Source organism: Calypte anna, chromosome 26, assembly GCF_003957555.1.
Source record: "Calypte anna isolate BGI_N300 chromosome 26, bCalAnn1_v1.p, whole genome shotgun sequence".
NCBI lineage: Eukaryota > Metazoa > Chordata > Aves > Apodiformes > Trochilidae > Calypte > Calypte anna.
This window is the reverse complement of record NC_044271.1, coordinates 4,489,669-4,507,283: the sequence shown is the minus strand read 5'-3', so window position 1 is coordinate 4,507,283 and position 17,615 is coordinate 4,489,669. Positions and strand designations below refer to the sequence as shown.

The following is a 17,615-nucleotide window of genomic DNA, read 5'->3' as shown; positions in this document are numbered from 1 at the left end:
TATTACAGCCCTATAATTCCAAGACTGCTCAAGTATCCAGACTTCAAAGGGAATGTGGATTTCCCCTCCAGCCCAGTCACGGTGCCCAACATGCTGGAGACGTTTCAAAGGTGTTTCCAAGGTGCCTTGGCAGTAGCTGGAGTTCGTCAGAAAGAGCCAGAGGAGCTCTCTGAAGCCAAAAGGAGCCTTTGTGGATTCTTTCCTCCCCTCTCCCAGCCACTCTGTGGTAACCCTGGAAAGCCAGTGCAGCCCTGGGATGAGGACAATGATCCCAGGAGACCCATGAGTCTATGCAGAGGGAGATGAAAAGGTGGACACGGGGTTAAAAGGAAAACCAAGTGACAGGAGCAGCTCAGAACCCACAGTACTTCAGACAAAATTAAATCCAGGGAAAAATTATGCTCCCCTGAAAAAAAATAAGGGGGGAGGGGAGGGCAAAATGGTGGAATATTTAATTGTAATCTCTTTTTTTTTTCAAAAGTGTTGAAAGATTTTCAAGTCACTCAAAAATTAAAAGTAATTTTTGGGAGGTCAAAGTGAAACGTTTCAGGGATATCCAGAGCAAACACAATCTGGTTTGGTTTGGTTTAGTTTTAATTGCATGGGAAACCTGAAAAAAAAATCTGTTTAACACAAGCCAATCTTTCGCCCCTATTTTGGCTTAGCCAAAGAGCTGGAATAGCTTTTATTTACCCCCATACACCCAGAAAGAAGGATGTTAAAAGCAACGTAGCTTCCTGGAGGAAATAGATCAGACTATAGAGCTGGGGTTTACAGGAGCTCTGGCCAAGCTGCATCTCACCAGCTGGGTTTATTTCCTCCCCAGAGTTTGCCAGTGCTGCCCATGAGCTTTTAACCAGGTGCTGGATGTGGCTCCAGAGGAGAATCTCAGGAGATGCTCTGGCTTGTGGCTGCGTCCGTGAGCAGGGAGGGGTGAGGTCAGTGGACATGAAAGGCAGGCTGCAAATCCCAAAGTTTAGTATTGTTCCTTCATGTTGTGGCTGAACAAATGAAAAGCTCAAGAATTTTTTAATAAACTTTTAAAAGGGTTTTTTTTTTTTTAAGCTTGAGAGGTTCAGACATGTGGAAGAAAAGTGCTGAGAGTCTCCAGATATTACCTAGCAGAGTTTTAATCAGTGGATCTCAAAGCACATGAGAGAAGGGTTTATTAGTAAGAAAGACTGAGGCACAAGAAAAGCAGTGGACTTGCTTGTGGAAAACCATAAGGCTGGGGCAGAGCTAGAAAACAGCCCAAATTCCTTGTGCTGCTCTCTAGTTCCCTGTATCTTCCAGCTCCACAAGGCACCTTCCTGTTCCCCAAAGGGCTGAGTCTTCATGTCCCTTCATCTAGGATATCTTTCCTTAAAGCATCTGCAAGGTGGAAAATCATGGAAAAGCATGATCCTGGAATTACTGCCCAAGCCAGAGCACCCAAATGAGGAGCAGCTCAGCACCACCACAGTAACCAGCATGGGCTGCAACACGTTTCCTCTCCCCTTCTTCAATAAATCAGGGCTTCCAGCATTCGTGCTTTTGTCACTAATAAATCTGGAGCTGTCTTACACCACATGAAAGGACAACAATACCATAACCAACAGGCACTTCCAAGGACTGCAGCTGCAAACACAACCTGCAGGAGAACCTGTCCCAAGTTGGAGCGGTGAAAGGCAGCAGGGGTAGCAAGGCTGGCCCTGCCCTCAGCAAGAAAACCCACCAGAGCACATGTAAATCTATTCCCTGCGACAGGATCTTCATTAACCCATGGAACATTCTGGCACAGGAAATTAATGCAACAATAAAAATCTTACCTACACCTATAATCAAGGCCCTTGGTTGTGATTCTTTCTGCAAATACAACACACTTGACCCTAAAGTTTTGTCTCGGCCCTTTGGCACCTGGGCATGTGCTGCTTGGACAGGAGGCTTTCCAGTCTTGGGACAGAGCCTTGGGATTGTATCTGACAAATCCCAAGCCCCTAAGCATGGGGAGAAGAGGACCTTACAGCACAACTCTTTCTTCCTTTGGGAGATGCTAAGCAGCAGCAGCAGAAGTTTTGTGTTCATGTCCAATCAGATTGACTCAAAATGCCTGGGAGGTCACCAAATCTCGCATTGCTTTTGGTTTTCCCAGCTCCCAGGTACTGAGAAGTTGGTGGGGACTCTGCAACTGCAGAGGTCCAGCAAAATTCATAGAATCATGGAATGGGTTGGATGGGAAGGGACCTGCAAGATCATCCAGTTCCAATACTCCTGCATGGCCAGGGACACCTCCCCCAGACCAGGGTGCTCCAAGCCCCATCCAACCTTCAACACCTCCAGGGCCGGGGCAGCCACAGCTTCTGGGGAAAACCTGGGCCAGGGGCTCAGCACCCTCACAGTCAAGAATTTCTTCCTAAAATGTCATCTCAATCTCCCCTCTTCCAGTTTAAAGCCATTTCCCCTCATCCCATCCATCCATGCCCTTGACCAAAGTCCTTCCACAAGGACTGGAGACCCTCCAGGCATCAGAAGATGCTCTAAGGACTCAGCCTTCTCTTTTCTCAGCTCAACAGCCCCAACTCAGCCTGGCTACAGAACAGAGGTGCGGAATCATTCCCAGCAAACAGAATTTCCTCTCATGTTCTCTGGGATACAAGTTCCATTTCTGTCTAAAATTGCAAATGTCTTTCCTGCTGGATTCACACACACAAAGATGAAAATTTGCTTTACTGCAGTTTAGAAGTATCCTTAATTGGAAACCTCTTGGGTGTTGCAGGATGCAATTAAAGCCCCGAGTCACTGCCTACACCAGATCTCCTCCTTGGGAAGGTGACTTGTGACTTCAGATAGTGCAGGTCCTTGAGATCCCTGATGCTGGACTCCCCATCCCACTGCCCCCACCGGGAGGTGACACCAATTGTGGGGAATGTCCCAGGGGCCAGTGGTCTGCACAGCTCAGTGCCACGTCACAAAACTTTTCAACACATGTGTGGGGCAACCTCCCAGCAGCCCTGTCCTTCTGTGTGCATCCCCAGCTCTCCCACACTTTTCTTGGTAGAGAACATCACATTTTTTTTCCTCTCCCACCATGGCACATACAGCTCCCAGGGGTGACATGTAAGTGCTGGGGCTTCACCTTCCCTTTGAATAAAGGGGAATATTATGAATCAGTGCCCCACAGGGACATTCAGTGTTGGCAAATACCCTTTCTCACCTGGGTCTTTTTGGAGTGGAACCTGTGGCTCCTCACAAGAGGACACAGCAGGTCCCTTGAGCAGATCCTACCCTTCCTGGTGGGTCTGACTCCCTCCACTCTCATGGGGACTGCTTTTCCTTTCTGAACCCTTCAGTGGTTTAAACAGATACTGGAGGGACTGCAAACAAGGCAAATGGAGACAGAGAGCTGCAGGACCTGCAGGAAGGAGGCTGGAGAGCTGCTCTCCTTCTACACATCACCTGTAGCTGCATCTCTGTCAGCAAAGCCTGTGCTGATGGAGCTCAGAAGTGAGCATTGCCCTTTCCTGGATCCTTGATGGATACCTTCAAGGCTGGAGGCACCACTCGGACTTTGCTGTGTCCTCCCCTTGGTCCCCACCACAGGCACAGCTCCTGCCTCCCCGTGCTGCAGCTTGACTCTATTTTGAGTTGTCTGCTCACCCTTGGTCTTTCTCCTCTTCATGATGGCTCTTGGTGAGCTCTCTTCAGCTCCTACCAAACTCAAGTCCTTCTCTAAGACCTCAAGCTGCTCCCTAGCCCTTACCACCACTGTGCTGATCTCAGACTTGTCCCCAGCACCTCTCTGGCTCCCCACAGCCTCTCCTGGCTCCCAAAAGCTGTGGTACTGGAGAGGGGTCACCCGTTTCAGAGTGCCCAAGGAGCCCAAGTTTGTGGACACCCAGCCCAGCTCCACACTGAAGGACCTGAGGAAGCAGCTTGTTCACCAGCAGTGAACCTTTTTATCACCCAGCTCAAGTGTCCTGGCTCAAAGGCAGCAGCACCCCCAGCCCTGAGGGGGACTTGGGGAGGGGGGGGAAATCCTTCAGCCCCACTGGGAGCTGGGAAGCTCTGTGCTGCCCTTTCCCTTCTCCACCACTCTGCTGCTCCCTGACCCAGGCAGGTGCAGCAGGGGGAGAGGCTTCTGCAGCTCCCTAGCTGCCTTTTGGCACCAGAGACTGCCAGAATCAAAGAACTTTTCAAAGAAAACCCTAAACTCCTTTAATCGCCAGCTCGAGCTCCTCCCGCACAGATCTAAGGGCCATGAGCTCAGTGTTTTCATTGCTCCGGGCAGATTTATGAGCTTATTCTTCAAGGAAGGGCGGGAGAAAGGGGAGGCTGTGGCATATTGTTTAGCCCGGGGGGAGGGCAGGGAGGAGAGGGGGGAGGATGGAGGGAGGTGTTTGAGTGGAAGTGCAGGACGGTGCAGAACGCCGGGCTCTGCCGAGGCCGAGTGGGATGGATGGGAGTGAGGGGCAGCCCGTGGGGGAAGGGCAGCAGTCCCATCCCACCCTGCTGGAAGCAGCACACGAGCCCACCTGCTCGCTGCTGCCCAGCCCCACAGATGCCACCAGGAGAGGGGCATCCATCCCTCAGCCTGCAGCCCCCTCCTCCAGTCCCGTCCTAGCTGTCCTGGTTGCAGAGTGCGGAAGGAGGAGGGGGGAAGGCTTGCTGGCAGCTTTACACCCTACGGAACCCCAGAGCCTCATCATCCCTGCGCACCTTTCCTCTAACAGCTCCACTGCGCTGCTTTCCCCACCACGCTCCTCATCCCACACCTGCTCCCGCCCTGCTCCCCCCCTGCCAGGGAGCATCGGGCTCGGGGATGTATGGGAAGCAAGTGCAGGGCATGTATGGCTTGTCTCGCTCCTGCAGGGATCTGGGAATCTCTGGCTTTGGGATGGGGCAGGTCCTGTATCATCTCCTGCAGCCCTGTCCACCAAGTGGACAACTGCTCCCACCCAGACACCAGGCTGTCCCAAACAGCCCTGCAAAGGATGCCTCCTTCCTTTGGAATAGGAATCTTGGAAAGTGTCAGACATGACCTGTGTAACTAAAGCCACAGCTCTCCACCTTGTCACCTGCAGCATCACCTGTAGCAAATGGAAGCAGCTGGGGGCTGTGAACACCCCGTGGGTCCCACCCATGCCCACATTGGGGTGGCAGCAACTGAGTAAAGCAAAATGCTGCTGGACCCAAAGCATTTACAGCTCTTGTTACCAAGAGGCAAAAGGGAGCAGAGCTTGTGGCTGAGAGGTGATGAAGCTGGAGGAAAGCTGATGAGCTGTCATGAACCTGAACATTTCACCTCACTGGAAATCCAGAGGCCTCAACATTTCCTTTTTCTTGAACTGAGAACAAAGAGCCAACACATCAATGTTTAGTATAGAACAAAAAAAATCAATACATGATGCTTTAGAAACATTGAGTTGCTTTACTCTGATAGCTTTGGAGTCCTGCAATGTAAATATTAAATTGCCTATGGGTAAAGGTAACAGCAGCAGGCAAAAATATGTAAATGAAAAAAAAAACTTTAAAGCCACCATGAAGTGGCTCTTACTAGTGGCTTACTTACTACATTTCTCACATTCACAGTCCAATGAACACCAACCCATTTTCATGAAGCTTCTCCTTTTCAACGAAATGAGTTATTGTTTGGAAAATCATCCCACCAAATGTGCTCTTCAAGTCAGCTCTACAACTGACCTCACTATTCCTGGGAATATTCCTGTGGAGAGAGTGTTCCTACCTCAGCATCTGAGGGCTGGGGTGGGGCAGGCTTTGGGCAGACAGAGGGGGTTTGGGGCTGGAGAGAGTTGCCTTCAGCATCACTGCAGGTGGCAGAACCTTCAACCTCTCCTGCCTCAGCCGCCTGGGGTTTTGTGGGTACTTAGAAAATGCAAATAACAAGGAAGAGGCATCTTCCACTGGCTCCTTCCCTGCTCTGGTGACAGCAGTATGTGATATCAGGGAAGTGGCTGCTTTGCTGTGTGTCACAGCACCCCTGCAGGACCCCATCACGGGCCCACGTGGCACCTGATCCCAACGGAGACCTCAGAGAAGAGCATGAAGAGCATGGCTGATGTGAGTCCCCCAAGGATGCTAAATTCCTCACTATGGCTCAAAAGTGTCTCTGCAAGGTGAGAACAGACCTGAATGTTCCTGATCCCATTTCAACTTCAATGGAAACAGTGGGGACCAAGCAGCTTTGTATCTGGGCAGGCTCCTGAGGTACCCCCTGATATCTGGGAGCATCCAGACTCCCCCAAATCCTGCTGTGACAGCAACAGCTCAGCAACCTCAGCACCTGTCTTGTGCTCCAAGTCTTTGATGGCTTTCCAGAACAGAGCAACAGCAGTGAGCTCCACTGCAGGGGCTGGGACAGGGACAAAGCCATCACGAATGCTTCTGGGAATGTGGCACAAAGCAGGGCTGGAGCCTGACCACCCCATGGTGCTGTGGGACCTGGGACCCTGGGCAAGGAGCAGATGGTGCCTCCAGATGAGCTTTGAGCCATGGTGCCACAAATGTCTGGTGTCCTACCGGTTTGTGTCCATCATCCTGACCACTTCTGCTGCCATGCCTCTCTTAACCTCCATGCTTCCCTCTCCCATATCACCAGACTCCCTGCTCCATCTGTGTCCCCCAGACTGCTCATACAAGCAGGTCTGAAATATTCTTCACAAGAGAAGAAGAAATGGAGGAATGCTACTGCTGTCGTTAAGTTGGGAGGGTGCAGAGAAGATGGAGCCAAACTCATCCTGGAGTTGTGCAGAGGAGGAATGAGAGGCAACAGGCACAAGCTGAAACATGGGAAATGGCGATTATATAGTGAGAAAAAGGTTTTACATTAGGATAGTTAAAAATGGGGAAAAGGGAATCCTAAAGATACTGGGCAAGGTCCTGAGCAACCTCACATGCTGGACCTGCTTTGGGCAGGAGTGTGGATCAGAGATCTCCAGAGGAATCTTCCTGTATATTTTATGATTCAGGGCAACTCTTCCAGTTCCTCCCTGTATCTTCTTAGTCCAGGCTGGGGATAAGGCACTGCAAGAGGTGAAGTTTCCAACCAGTCTGTGTGCAGGGCTTGTGTTTGCTGTCTGGGCAGATGACCCGAATGATGACTGTAGCACCACTGCAGACACCCTTCCATCTGTGGGTACCACTGAGTATCTTCTCTGCTGAGCACAGCTTCCCCATTTCTTTGAGCCCCCTATTTCCTACCAGCCATGGATGGCCATGCCAGCATGTCCCTAAGAGGGACCTGGCAACATAATTTTTTGTGAAACAGGAGCAGTTTGAGAAAACTGAGAGCATCACTTAACTTCCCAGCACTGCCAACAGTCCCACTTAATGTGGGCTGGTAGCAAGATGTGGGCTCTCAGGTGGTGGGTGATGGGCATGGGGACAGCAGGGACTGAATTCTCCTGGCCCATTTTCCCATTTTCCCAACTTTCTTTGTGCCCCTTGGTGCAGTCTCTCCCCTGCTGAACAGGAACCTTCCCCTTTGCACTCTCATCATGCTGCTACCCTCTCCAAAGAGCCCTTGTCAGCTCCAGCCCCAAAGGCAACAACCCTACACATGGTGCTGCCCAGGAACAAGCAAGCCCTGGGGTTTGGGTGTCAGGAGAGACATCAGCTAAAGGAGAAATCTGCTCTTGGGACAGCTCAGAGCTTTAGAATGATACAGGTCACGGGGTCTCTGGATGTAGCTGAACAGGAGACGGTGTGCTGTCTTGTGGTGTTTCATGGCTGGACTCTAAGACCAGGTTAAGAAGCAGTTCAAAATTATGTCCTGTAATCAAATTATTATTTGATGAGCCAGGAGGGATAATCTGTGCTGCTCCAGAGATGGGGGCTGCTGGGCCAGCATGAGCCCTGACTGAGTCCAGGCTGCCCCCTGGAGCACTGCAGGGATCAGGGATCTTTTCCCTTGATGTGGACAACTCCAGGCAAAGTGGCTGCCCATGGGACAGCAGCAAGCCTGATGGAGAAGTGCTGACGGGAGAGGTGATTTGCTTCTCTCCCATCTCCCTGGCCTCATCCCCAGTGATGCCTCCATTGGAAAAACTTGGGTCTGGATGGGTGTGATCAGGTTCAAGTTCAAGGAGGTGTGAGTGTGAAGAAGGACAGGGAATTTTGGAGAGAGACAGGCATGGCAGAGGCACAGCATCATCAGGATGGGGCATGAAGATGAGCTCATTAGTGGTGAGGCAGTGCCTAACCAGAGGTTATTACAAGGATCTTTTATTTTACACGCAAGGGAATCTTGCTCTTTCCTGAAAGGAGGACCAGGAGTTTGCTTAGAAGACATGGAGCAAAGGGGCTGGAAAGTTCTGGGAGCTTTTCAGCTCCGCTCTCCTCATTCCCATCACAGGGCTTGCTCATCAGCACTTGCAGCTCTCAAAAAAACCAAACCAAACCAAAAAAACAAAAAAATCACAAAAAACCCATCACCAAAATCTAGCCATTTCTTTATGTATCTGAATGTGGATCGAAAGCATGAATTTCCATGAAGAACTTCCATTTCTCCCGAATATTTCTACAAAATTCATGCTGATTTGCTTGGAAAAAATGGCCCTGACTGCACACCTTATTACTATCACCTAACTAACCTTATAGACTTGATGACGGTAGCCCAAGAAGACAGAAGTAGGAAGAAAACCCAGTTGCCCAGTCCTCCTCCAGTAACTCCCAGTTCATCCTGCCTCCCCAGGACTGCTACATCCTATTCGTGAATTCTCCAGTAGTCTTTTAACAGGTAGGCAGCACATGTGCTGGTTTTCCCCAAATTGGTCCAGAAGGAAAACTCCAGAGCCACGGACTCCGGAGGTTCCCCCTGCCTGCCCCGTCGGGGGCTGCCGGCACCGTAGCTGTCACTGGCGCCACCGTGTGACAGCCGGGACAGCACGACTCTGGCTCCAGGGTGGACACGGACCCTAGGCAGGTGCCCAGGGTGGGATATGTCCACCAGAGCCCCAAAGAAATCTGGACTTCTGCCGGCAGCACCAGGAGGCACCCACAGCACCGGGCGGGCAGCACGGAACGATCCAATCAATGGAATCACAACATCATCACGTCAGGGAATCGTTCAGAGTTGGAAAAGACCTTTCAGACCATCCAGTCCATCAGTTAACCCAGGCCACCACTGAACCATGTCCCTCAGCACCACATCTACTTGGATTTGAAACCCCTCCAGGGATGGGGACTCCACCCCTGCCAAACTTTCCCAGGAGAAATTGTTCCTAATCTCCACTTTAGTCTCCCCTGCTGCAACCCGAGGCTGTTCCTTTAGCATCCTTTAGCACCTACCTGCTCGTGTCCATGCACAAGGGGTCCACAGCCCATGGCTCTGTGTCACCATGGCTGGGGTAGATGTGGCAATAAGAATCATTTACCACGGAGATGTCTCTTGGATCGTGCAGGGAGCTCTCTGGCTCTCAGCCCAAGGGACAGCTCTGTGGAAAGGGCAGGCACTTAAGCTGGAGCCACTTTAGATGATGGCAGAGGTAGAGTGGATCGCAGACAGGGCGGTTGCATCAGCTCTGCAGGGTCCCTTGCTTGCAGCCCACAGGGTTTTCACCACCTCCCATGGTCAAGAGCTGGAGTGATTTTTCACTCAGAGGCAGCTGTAGCCTCAGGGTGTGCAGAGGGGAGAGCTCTGTACAGGGCACACCTCAGGGAACAAGGGTTCTGTGGTTCCCTCTCCCAGGGAAACACAGCTTGCACTGCACACTTGTCTCATCTCTCATGCTCTCCAGTGAAAAATGTCCTTTCCTGCCACATTATTTTTTTTCAGCTGACCCAATATATCTCTGGCCATTCAATCACTGGCATAAGACAAAGCAACGTGCTCTGCAGGGAAGCAGGATGAGCAGAGCTCATCTTCAACCTGGCTTTGCAAAGCCCTTCCTGAAGGGCTTGGGGATGCCCAGCTTCAACAGCAAAGTAACTGCATTTCAGGACCTTCCAGGAACATCAGAAAACCAGCAGCACCATCTGTGTGCCACTCCTGGACACAAACCCCTTCTCAGCATGATGAGCACAACCCCAACACCCCCAGCACACCCTGGGGGCTACCAGTTGCCCACAGCACCTTTGCTGCATCCCTCACTTCCAACACCGAGGTCCATCTCAGCCCATCTGCTGCACAGCTGAAGGTGGTGGCTGCAGCATTTTCTTCAAATAAACAGACCAAGCATCTTCCCCAGAGCATGCCAGATGCCAGGGCCAACTTCTCTCCCTGAGAGAGATGTTTCCTCTCCTGGTCAAACCCTGAGATCCTTCCACAGAGTCCCCTGCTCACCCTGGGGACATCCTCTGTCATCACCACTCAAACAGAATTACTGAGACCATAACTGGATCTAGAAATGAACTCATCAGTCTCTGTGGTAGTTCAACTGTTTGGAGTATTAATAGCAGAAAGGATGGGAACCATTCAGCTAATTAAGAATTTTTAAATTAAAACCAAACCAAAACAAACCCTACCAAAGCCCCCAGAAGTCTTCTAAGACTCTAATACTAATTTTCAAGAGGCAGCTTGGACACTGCTGGTGGCCAGCTCAATCCTCCAAATGCAAATCCCCCGAAGCCATGAGTTATCACAGCTATTGAAATGTTTGAAAGAAGGATCCCAGAGCAGTTTGCACTAATTGCCCAGTATAAATACTCCATTATGTTCTCAGACAATCAGAATCTACCCAGCAAATCAGCTCCTCTGATCCACTGTAATCAAGAAGCAAAGCATGCATAACATGGCAATATAAACAGCGTTTGCAGAGGGGTGTGGGGAGGAGGGGGAGCTGGCAGAGCTTGGCAGGTCCTGCAGTAACAGCTTTTTTTTTTTTTTTTTTTTTTTTTTTTTTTTTTTTTTTTTTTTTTGGTTGTTGTAGTTAATTTGGTTTGCTTCTCCTTTCCAGCGGAAAATTTAATTTCGGGAAAACGAGGCACCAACTTCCAATCCGGAGGAAAACTCCAGCTGCCGGAGGGGCTGAAGAGAAAAAGCGTGGCCAAAGGAAGCCCCGAGGAGCTGCTGTACTTACAGGTAAGCTGTCAGGGGGCTGAGGTTGGTGGGGACCTCGGAAAGCCCCAGCTCGGAGCAATCCACCGAGAGCACGATGCCATCCTCCTCGCAGTGGCACTGAGGTGGGCAGGAGGGAGCAGTGCCAGGCTCTGCAGCCTGGATGCGGGCAGAAGAAGCCAGGAGAACACCCCAGAAGAAGAATTTGTCCATCCTCGCTTTGGCCGCAGCCTCTGGCAGGGTCCGAGCTGCCCGCGGCTCGTTGGGACCCCGGGGCTGAGGTGGATGGAGGGGAGAGAACTCCCAGGTCGGAGTGTGGGGAGGATGCAGGCAGGGAAGGGGAGGCATTGTTGAATGATCTGGGTTATTGGGTTTCAAGGGCTGGGCAGGGGCGTGAGACACTCAATGGGAGGAGTTAAACTGCCGAGTCTTTCCCTCTCGCTCTCTTTGGGCTGGTAGGAATTTCATTCAAACGAAAGAAAGAAGGGGGAAGAAGGGAAAAAAAATAAAAAAGAAGGAAAGGAAAGGAAAGGAAAGGAAAGGAAAGGAAAGGAAAGGAAAGGAAAGGAAAGGAAAGGAAAGGGAAAAGGGAAGGGAAAAGGGAAAAGGGAAAAGGGAAAAGGGAAAAGGGAAAAGGGAAGAGAAGAGAAGAAAAGGGAGAAGGAAAAGGAAAGGAAGGGGAAAGAAAAGAAAAGAAAAGAAAAAAAGAAAAGAAAAGAAAAAAGAAAAGAAAAGAAAAGAAAAGAAAAGAAAAGAAAAGAAAAGAAAAGAAAAGAAAAGAAAAGAAAGAAAAGAAAAGAAAAGAAAAGAAAAGAAAAGAAAAGAAAAAAAAGAAAAGAAAAGAAAAGAAAAAAAGAAACCTCAACAAATAAAGAACTGTTCATAGCTCCGAGACCTGTGCTTCTTTTGCAACAATGTTCTTGTGAGATTGCAGGGCAGGGGAAGGAAAATCTGGCTCCAGCAGAACAGAGGAGTAAAAGCAGAGAGGCAGGAGCACCAAACCTGCACTTCAAGGGCTCCAGACTTTGGGACGCTGAAATTCAACCCCAGATAAAGGACTCTGTGTCTGCCCCAGCTTCTGAACTCAGCTGCAGCTGGAAGTCAGGGTGCAACTGAAGAGCTCCCAGGGAGATCTGGGCTGTCCCTCTGTCTGTCCCCTGGTGCCACCCGGGCTCACAAGTGTCCCCATTGCTCCTGCCACCCGTGGGGCAGGGTCTGCGCAGGATGGGACAGCAGTGTGATGGTGCTGGGCTGATGGGGACATTCTGCCCTTGCTGTGGTTTGACATTCTTGCCCTGAGCTATGTTTGCAGGAGCTGATGTCTGCTCTTTGTCCACCTTGGTAAAGTGGTCAGAGCTCAGAGCTCAGCAGTTTTTGGCTGAGATGGGGCTTGCAGCCATGTCACCCACAGCTCCATCACCCACAGCAGAAGGTCTGGCTCAGACAGGGGGACTGCCTGTGCCAGCCTTGCCCAGAATGTCCCCAGGGGGATGTGCAGCAGCGCAGATTTCTGCTGCTCAGGTGTCGAGGAGCTACCCGGATCTCTGGGCAGCAGAAGCACCTGCCTAGAAAAAGGGCTCTGGGTCTGCAGGAGGAAAAAGCTGCAAAGGCCAAGTCTGTTCCTGCCTCCTGCTCTGGCTCTTCAGGGTCTGAGAGATGCCCCTGGCCAGGGTTAATCTCTTTTCTCTCATGGCAGTAGATTCAGTGATGGGGGCTGAGCTTGGCCCCAGAGCTGAGACGATGCTGCAAGGCCACACAATGGTTGCAATGGGGACAGCAGCTGAACAGGAGTCTCTCATACCCAGAGGGGCTTTAGGTGGATCTGGAATCCCATCAGAGTGTGCTCCATCCTCTCTTGGCCTTCCAACCATGGCTGGAGGAAGTGATTGGGACTGGTAATAGGACCCAGGTTTGGGTGGCTGCAAAGTGCACCTACAAAATCTTCCCTTTGGCTGTGGCCAAGCCACATGGTTTAAGTACAGACTGGGAGATGGTTTCCATGGTGTCTCTCCTTCTGAATTTTTTTTCCTTCTGGAAAAACAGTTTGCTAATTGATACTTCCATTATCTCAGGGTAAAAGAAGAACTATCTGGGGTGAGTTAGGTGAATCTAAAAATGTCCAGCTCATCCAGAGATAGCATGCCTTGAGCCCTTCTAGTCACAGGATATTTCTCCTCCCCCCAAAAATTGGCTCAAGATGGAGCTCAGGGTGATACAGAGACTCTGACTGAATGTGCCTGGCCTGACTGATGGAAGGAAGGATCTGAAACTATTTTATTTGGGTGGTCCATTTGGATCCTGCAGTCCCAGGACTGACACCTCATCACTGCTGAAGTTCATGGAAACTTCATCACCAAGTGCAGAGGATTCTGCTGTAGGAGCAGGAACTGATATTTTTGGAATTACGCCCCTTCCATCATGAGCTGCTCTGGGGCTGTCATTAATTAAATGTTTGCAATGTGTTTTGACAGCTCCAAATGTAAAACGCTGCTTGGTGGGGAGAGGGGAAATCTCCTTGGAGTCAGGGTTCCTCTTTGGGTTCCTTCTCAAGCTTCCCCCTCAACTGGGATGTGAGGCTTTAGGATGGCCTGAAATGGGTGGATTTGGTGTCAGAGAAAATACCAGGCCTATCACTTGTCTCCTGACTGCAAGAGCAGCTTTTATCTACAATTTCTGGGCCCCTCTCTCCCCAGCCTGAGCAGCAGTTACCAACTGCCCTGAGAGCTCCTCAGAGCTTCTTGCCCAGTGAGTCCCTCTTGGGGATCCAGGGCTCTGATGAGTACACTATTAATAGAGATCTTAAAAAAACCCTCACACTGAAGTGATTCCTATGGAAAACTGCCCTGAAATGGAGCCATCTCTTCAGGAAGGCACTGACTGAAATACTATTTTTCACACTGTTTTGGGGCAACACAGCCAGGACTTCTTGGTGGGCTTTGCTCTCTGTCCCTTTGCTTTGAGTTTTCTCTTTGCTTTTTATCCCAGCTTTAGTCCTTTATTTCAATCCCACATTTGATTTCTTTGAGCTCTGATCATGGACACTAACATTCAAAGTGATCACTTATTCCAGTGTGTCACTTGGCTCCAGGCAAAACTGAGTCTGGACACCAAGTGGTTTGGACCAAGAGAGCTTTGGTGCTTCCACAGGAAATCTGGAATTTCTGAGTGAGTCCCTCTGGGGTGGAAGTGTCACTTTTGAGCCAGCTCTCACTGAAACTGCACTTTGCTGCCAGCAGTGCAGGCTGCACCCTGCCCCCTTATTAAAGGCACCAGATCCAGCTCATTCCCACTTCCAGGAGGATGTTTTCCTGCAGGGCTCAGCCGTGTTTCTGTGTTGTCCTCTAGCGGCAGCTGGGAAGTGGGGACGTGAGCAGAGCTCTGCTGGAACCCTGAGCTTGGAGTTGAAGGGATGGAGCCAAAACCCTGGGATTTAACACCAGGGGGGTTTGTGGCTCAGCATGTGGCACCTCTGGGACAGGAAACATCCCAGGTGAGCTCCCCCCCCCCGTTCTGTGTCCCCAACACAGTGAGGACATGGAGCTGTTGGGGTGAGTCCAGAGGAGGCCACGGAGATGATCCAAGGGCTGGAGCAGCTCTGGACCCAGGGGAAGAAAGTTGGGGGTGTTCAATCTGGAGAAGAGAAGGCTGCAATGGGGAGACTTAAGAGCAACTTCCAGTGCCTGAAGGGGCTCCAGGAAAGCTGGGGAGGTACTTGGGACAAGGGCCTGAGGTGAGAGGATGACATGGGATGATGGTTTTAAACTGAAAGAGGAGAGCTGGACAAGACATTAGGAAGAAACTAGCCCCATTACCCTCATTTAGCCCCATACAGGGCTGCTTCCCCCCTAATTTCCCCAGCCTGGGTACCCTGTGTATGATTCTGCCTTCACCTGAGGTCAGAGCACCATGAGATGTCCATGACCAACCCTCAGCCATCCTGATCTGAATTGTCATGAAAATGTTTCCATGTGACTCCATCTTTGTCCCAGGCTCCCCCACTATCGCCCATGATGTGCTGGGTCACTCACTGCTCAGCCTGCACAAGTGACCATGGAAATGACTTGCAGGGTTTCTGCTTCTGGCTGGGCATGATAGGGAGCTCTCCAGGATGATTTCTGAATCCTTTCAACATGAAAAAGGCCTGCAGAACTCAGAGGATATTTTTCTCTTCACAAAAGGACTTATGATGTTGTCCTGGGAGGAGCCTGGCACTGGCTCACACACAGCCTTGTGGCTTTATGACTTTCAGGTAACCATTAACTGCTAAACTGTGCTTGTGCTGCACTATCAGTGTCACAGGAAGGAACTGGCTGCTCCTGGTGACCCCCAGCCCTGTGCCCATGGCTTCTGGGCTCAAGGTGTTTGCTGCTCAGGAGGTGCACTTGATCAGCACCCCCCTGCCATGGTCTTCTGAAGACCTGACAGAAAGCAAACCAGCTGCAAACACAAATCTGGTCAGAAGAATGATGTGCCAGTTGTCTGTCCAGAGTTTTGAGTTGAAGGTGGTGAAGTTTTGACCCACCCAGCACCACAGAATCCCACCAGTGATTCTTGGGAAATAAACCCAAGACTCTTGGGAATAAGGCCTTGAGAAAGAGCCCCCTGCCCCTTGTTCAAAGACCCATCCTTCTTAGACCTTCCCAAGAAATAACCCTGATTTCCAGCTTTCACCCTCCAGCTCCAGATAGCCTTAAAAAAATGTTTCCTGTCCCCCAAGGCTTTCTCTGGTCTTCCTACCAGAGCCTGCAAATTCATTCTAAGCAAACCCTACAAGGACTGTGAAGGTGCTGATAATTCCACATCTGAGACCCAATTCCATGGGTTGACCTCAGAGCCCTCCAAGGCAGAGGGGGCCTCAGAAAGAGGCAGCTGCCAAGAATAAGGAAGGGCAGGAACTCCCCATCATCTCCTTGCTGTTTTTCTACAATCAGAGCTCCCCTGTGGCTTCCAGAGCCATCATGCCTGGGGCTTTGCTCAAAGCCATATTCCCTGTGGACAGGATCTGGCTCTACAGCTTGTGGCTCAAGAGAGAAGCTCCAGAATGGGACAGAATTCCCAGGGACTGCCTGTGGGCTCCTGCCACTGGTGCAGAAGAGCAGGACAACATCTGTATATGACACCTTGGATACCCCCCCAGTTAAGCCTTAGCTGATGGCAAGGGATGAGTTCTGCTGGCCCCTGCCCCACACCCCCTCTCATCCCATGGGGGGCTCAGTTCAGCCCAGCACCCTCCATCTGCCTTGCTGGATGGGCTCGGCAGCACCAAGATCATTCTACAGCTCCTGGTCTCTGGCATCCTCAAGCAGAGGTGGCAGTGCCAGCCCAGGGCACAACTACACCTAGCCCAGCAGGTCTGATGCCTGGAGTCAGTCTGATGGCCCTGGCTCCCAGTCCTAAGGAACCAAGTGAAAGGCAGTGTGGGGGGGCATGCTGCTGTCTGCAGAGCTTCCAGAACTTCAGGAGCAAGTGCTCCCACAGCCCTCACCCAGCCAGCTGGCAAGCAGAGTGCTCCCAGCAAAGGCAGAAGGCAGAGAAACCCGCAGACATATGGCAGGTAGGAAGGGACCTTATCAACAGGACAGGCACAGGACAGGGGTTTGTCACCCAGATCAGTCCAAGAGGTTTCCCCCAGGCTGGGCTATGGCTGGGCTGGGGGGCAGAGTGTCCCTCCATGTGTCACATCCTCTACCACAGCGTGGTGATGATGATGATGAATTTCTGAGTTCCCCCCTCCCCAATGCTGCAGCAGAGTGGAGCCACAGTGGAGCCACATTCTCTGGAGCTTCCAGAGAATGTCATGGGAGATGTGGTTTGGATGAATAACTTTCCAGCCCTGCAGCTCAGAGCCACGGAACACAGAGGAGCAGAGAGAGAGAAAAAACAACACAGCAGTAAGGCAACACAACCCTCCAGCTAGGGCTGCCCAGTGGGTTCTGGACCGTGTCATGTTCTGCATCCAGTCACCACCCTCCAGCAGCCTCTGGGCAGAGGTCAAGACCCTGCAGATGAGCAGGACCCAAATGTACATTTGGGTCACCTTTCCTCCACCTTTCCCCCCCTTCCCATGGCTGCCAGAGCAGGGGCAGACTGGGTAAGCATTGCCAAGGGATAAGAGAGCAGGAGGAGCAAAGCCTTGGCTCTCCTGGGGACTCAGAACTGTGAGTGTCTGCTGCTGACTGCTGGGGCTCCACAGCTCCTCCCTCATACAGCTTCTCCTTCCATCTGCCCTGGGCTCTCCCCTGTCCTCTCCGTAGCACATGGAGTCCAGGAGCTGCCACCTCTTCACACAACACAGAAAGAGAGACCACAGCACCCTGACACATCCCAAGCTGGATGCTTCATCAGGTGCCTGGTACCAGGTTGTGGCTGTAACCATGGTGTGGGGATGTCCAACTGCTGACTGTATCTTCCAGCTGAACTGTGCCAGAACCATCAGCAGCAGGACTGAGCCTGTTCTTCTCCAAGATCACAAGCACCATCTCTCATCAGCTGTCAGCCACCTCCTGGAGAGGAGAAGCCGGGGGGCAGAGAGATTCCAGGTAGCTCTGAACTGGAAAGGGAACCCAGCCTTCTAGAGATGCTCTTTCCTAGGGCTGTTTATTGCTTGTACCTAAGTCTGATC

The 17,615-nt window shown here is 51.2% G+C and overlaps 1 protein-coding gene across 1 annotated transcript in view; it reads right to left on the bottom strand.

Annotated features, from left to right (window-relative positions):
- The window catches only part of LGR6 (leucine rich repeat containing G protein-coupled receptor 6), a 107,313-nt gene extending 96,107 nt beyond the window's left edge, over nt 1-11,206 (bottom strand). The window contains exon 1 of the mRNA XM_008499531.2: nt 11,016-11,206. Within this exon, the coding sequence (XP_008497753.2) occupies nt 11,016-11,206 (191 nt within the window). The remainder of the gene's footprint in view (nt 1-11,015) is intronic.
- Nucleotides 11,207-17,615: the final 6,409 nt, after the last annotated feature.